Below are 4,502 nucleotides of genomic sequence, written 5' to 3' on the forward strand. Positions count from 1 at the left end.
GTTTATAATTCCGTAGCCAAGTCCTCTGCTCATGCCTTTTCAAAACTCTTTAGCCCTGGCTCTCCTTGGCTCTTTGAGCCTCTGCAAAGGAAAGAAACAGAGATCTTTGCCTACGTGTAAGATACATTTGTACAGTAGTTTGGGATTAAGAGGTGTTACCAAAGCATGGTGCATGGGAACTAGAGGAGACTGTCTGCTAAGAGACAACTATTGTTGTGTCCAGACATCTACTGTTAAGTTTTACATGGAAGTCATTTGCTTTTCAGAGTGTAAAAAAATGGATTTGGCCAACCATGGACTTATTCTGCTGCAGCAACTAAACGCTCAGAGAGAGTTCGGTTTCCTGTGTGACTGCACCGTCGCCATTGGTGATGTCTACTTCAAGGCACACAAATCGGTCCTTGCTTCTTTCTCCAACTACTTCAAGATGCTGTTTGTTCATCAAACCAGGTAACTACAAAAAGGTTCACTGTTTAGATGTTGTTCGGTTAGCTGAGCTAAGGAGGTCTAGCAACTTTTTGAAACCTGAAAATGTTCTTTTTACTTCTTGTTGTGATGTAAGGAATATGGAATCCAGTCTTATCTGAGAACTAGAATCTCATTTTAAAACATATTAAAGTTGAACTGTGATTCATTAACATTAATGTTATAATTTAGCACAAGCTCCTTATCCTTAGAAAAGCAGAGATTTCCTAGAATTGAATATTTATAAAGAATCCTGTCTTCATTCTTGTACTTTCCTTTCCCCACTCACTTTACTTAGTTTTGGCACTATTCTTGGCATTTCCCTAACATTATTTACAACCCAGTAAGTATTTGCTAGGAGATTTTGAGAAATTGACTTACAAAAGAGGTTAATATATTTCTCTTATTTTTAGAGTTTACCAGAGTGAGTTGAATAATAAAATACCACATAGTGGTGGAAAAATAAGGGAGTTTGGTTTTGTTCCTTTTATTTTTATTTTTTGGGAAGGGGGCAGCCTTACATGGAGAGCATTGAAAAGATAAAAAAAGCATAAGACGATTTTAAAGATTATTTTTTTTTTGTCTTTTCTTATTCACAATTATTTGAACTATCTCGAAAGGTTTATGTTAAGTGAGTGAAACTCTTAACTCTTTGGCTAAGAGTTCTTAGCCAAAAGTAAACATCAAGGGCAGAAGTACATTTGCACTTCTGAGAAAGAACTGCAGGCAGATATATTGGTCTTTATGCTCCATCAAGAGCACACAGTCATCTCTGGAAGACAGCATTGTGAAGTTTACTTCTGAGTAATACATCATTGAGCTAAAGAAGGACGCACCTCAAGAAACGAGAGAATTGGCCATAATTTCTGTAAGTTCCTCCTCAGCTTGGTAGCCTACTGTGGTTAGAGCACTCAGACCACAGCATGCAGTCATAGCTGTTTCTGGATGTCTGTCTTTTATTTACTGTTTGTTTAGTACAGGAGCTACAAATAACTCTGAAAAACTACTAGAATCCCAGATTCTGTCCCATTAACTAATTGCCCTAACCAAGACGCTCCTGATTTTCTTTCTTCTGTGAACCTTGCTTCTCTTTCTATGTAGAGATCCAGCTTCAACTGGAGGCATGGTGGGTGTTTCAGTCCAGAGTATCCTAAAAGTTGATGCGCAGGGCATGCTCTCAGCTAGAGGATGGCGTTGGTTTCGGTTCTGTTAGGATGAAGAAAGCATCGCAGCCAAGGCGATTCCCTTTGCTGAGCACTCTAACCATGGGTCTGTTAGGCTAACCGGGCATGCTGCTGGTGCTACCGTTTCTTCCTCTCCCTGTTCAAGGAGAGAAGTTACTGTTCTGCTTTGTGTGGAGCCCGGCCTCTGTGAGTTAGGTGTGCTCAGGCGGCACCTGTTGCATCAAATCCTCAGGGGGTTCTCACCCTGTCCTGTGTGGTTTCTGGATTGTAGCGCACTTGGGACAAGGTGATACCACATGTTTGCGGAATTGTAGCTGTAAATGCTAGTCAGACATAGAAGTCAAACAGGCCAAGTGCCAGGTGAGTTTTAGGTGTTTTCAGGACTAAGTACTGAAAAGCGTTTAATGGATTGTGAATTTAGAGTCCAGTGCTAGCAGATTTTAATTTAGCTACAGATATGTTTGAATCCAACCCAAAAAAGGGGGGAAATATCTTTGCAATTTACAAAATATATTAATATATGACAACAAATCTATAACATAACAGCAATTTAGAAGAGTATGGATTGCAACAGGACAGCTTTGTCTTTCAAACCAGTTATTTCCCTGGGAAAAAAAAATGTCATCTTTCAAGTGACCAGTGGGATTCGCTCTTCTACGTTAAAGCATTCCTCTATATTTATTGCAGATTTTGTCCTTTGAATTTAAGTGGATGCCTCTGATTCTTTTCAATGCTCAAATAGCCTAGATCTGCTAAAAAGATTTTCACTGTCTCTTATTGATCATTCTTTTTCACTTTTCAGTGAATGTGTCCGTTTGAAAGCAACTGACATACAGCCAGATATCTTCAGTTATCTTTTGCATTTGATGTACACGGGGAAGATGGCACCGCAACTCATTGACCCAGTTCGACTGGAACAGGGAATAAAGTTTCTGCATGCATATCCTCTAATTCAAGAGGCCAGCCTTGCAAGTCAGGGAACTTTTTCTCACCCAGATCAAGTTTTTCCATTAGCATCTTCATTATATGGCATTCAGATTGCAGATCACCAGATAAGACATCCCACTAAGGTTACATCAGCGACTGACAAACTCGGGCGAGAACCAAGGCCACAGACATCACGGATGAACCAGGAGCAGGTTTCTGAAGGCCCACAGCTCTCACAGTTAGCTACAACTCTGCCACAAGTGACCCGGACAAATATGTCCACTGCTGACCCGTTGCCATCTTCTTTATCTCCAGAATTGGTATCTGCTGCTGGTAATAATTCACCTGCAGGAGAAGAGGCCAACATGGAAGCATCTTCTTCGGACGAGCAGCCTGCCTCGCTCACAATAGCACATGTCAAGCCAAGCATTATGAAAAGGAACGGAAGCTTTCCAAAATACTATGCCTGCCACCTCTGCGGTCGTCGGTTCAATTTGCGAAGCAGTTTACGTGAGCACCTGCAGATCCACACGGGAGTTCCCTTCACATCTAGCCAGCAGGGAGAAAGTAATATTTCTTTGTCTCTCTGTAACAACACAGCTGATAAAGATGCCGTGGAAGTGCCTGAAGCAGGGATGATTAGTGACAGCGAGCTGCAGCAGATCTCAGACTCCCCGATAATCGATGGGCAGCAGCAGTCAGAGACACCGCCCCCCTCTGATATTGCAGACATAGACAACTTGGAGCAGGCAGATCAAGAGAGGGAAGTAAAAAGACGGAAATACGAATGTTCCATCTGCGGTCGCAAATTTATTCAGAAAAGCCACTGGAGGGAGCACATGTACATACACACTGGCAAGCCCTTCAAGTGCAGCACTTGTGACAAAAGCTTTTGTAGGGCTAACCAGGCTGCCAGACACGTGTGCCTAAACCAGAGCATGGACACGTACACTATGGTGGACAAACAGACTCTGGAACTCTGTACTTTCGAGGAAGGCAGTCAAATGGACAACATGCTAGTACAGACCAACAAGCCCTACAAATGTAACTTGTGTGACAAAACATTTTCAACTCCCAATGAAGTAGTCAAACATTCGTGCCAAAATCAAAACTCTGTCTTTACACTAGAAGAAGATCGCTCCATTCTGCTAGGTGGTGGGGACACAGAAGCCACAGAGACTGATAACGCAGTGTTAGCCTCGATTAAAAAGGAGCAGGAAGCAGTGTTGTTAGACTGAATGTGAAACTTATATCCATTTTTTAAAGTTTCTTTACTCATTTTTTATTAAATCAATTTCCCCTGCCCCCTTACCTCACTTACCCCTGCCATCTTTTCCACCAGCCTCCTTCCTGCCCTTTGTCTTCAGCAACCAGAACTGTACCGGTGTGTTAGGAAATTGGACTTTGCCTCTCCTACCAAAACAAACAAAAAGCTCTTGCATCAAAAGACAACATAATTGATTTTAATACAAAGGAACGTGTGAAAAAATAATCCAGCTAACTATGTTGATAGTATTAGTTAATCCAAGTTGAGTAGATTTTAAACAAAATTTAGATTGCTTAAAAGTGTATTTAGATACAATGATGAGTGTAATGAGAAACAGAGTATCAGTTTGGTAAGCAAAGAATATACATACATGTAAGTGTCCCTGGTAAAAGGCATTTTGAGAAGATCTGGCAAATTAAACACCATGCCTTTCAGAAGTCCATATGCAAGTTGATTAAGGTTATACCTTGAAGCCCTCAGAACTTTTCTCAATGAATGTGAAAATCTCTGTTCATTGAGTTAAGAAGAGCTGAGGGTGTTGGATTTCTTTTAGCCTTATGTTTTCCTTCAAGTATGCCTTTGGGTATCTGTTTCTGATAACATCACTGAGTCAAGCAAAGGAGTTACTTAGTCAAATTTTGATTTAAGTAGCCGTAATA

At 41.0% G+C, this 4,502-nt stretch overlaps 1 protein-coding gene across 1 annotated transcript; it reads left to right on the forward strand.

The window, feature by feature from the left end:
* The first annotated feature begins 232 nt into the window (after positions 1-232).
* ZBTB2 (zinc finger and BTB domain containing 2) lies at positions 233-4,502 on the forward strand. Its single transcript, XM_009865211.1, has 2 exons — positions 233-450; positions 2,452-4,502. Exons 1-2 carry the CDS (start codon positions 245-247, stop codon positions 3,812-3,814), a joined length of 1,569 nt encoding a protein of 522 aa, XP_009863513.1. The 5' UTR covers positions 233-244; the 3' UTR covers positions 3,815-4,502.

The sequence above is a fragment of the Apaloderma vittatum genome, unplaced genomic scaffold (genome assembly GCF_000703405.1).
Source record: "Apaloderma vittatum isolate BGI_N311 unplaced genomic scaffold, ASM70340v1 Scaffold45612, whole genome shotgun sequence".
In the NCBI taxonomy this organism is placed as follows: domain Eukaryota; kingdom Metazoa; phylum Chordata; class Aves; order Trogoniformes; family Trogonidae; genus Apaloderma; species Apaloderma vittatum.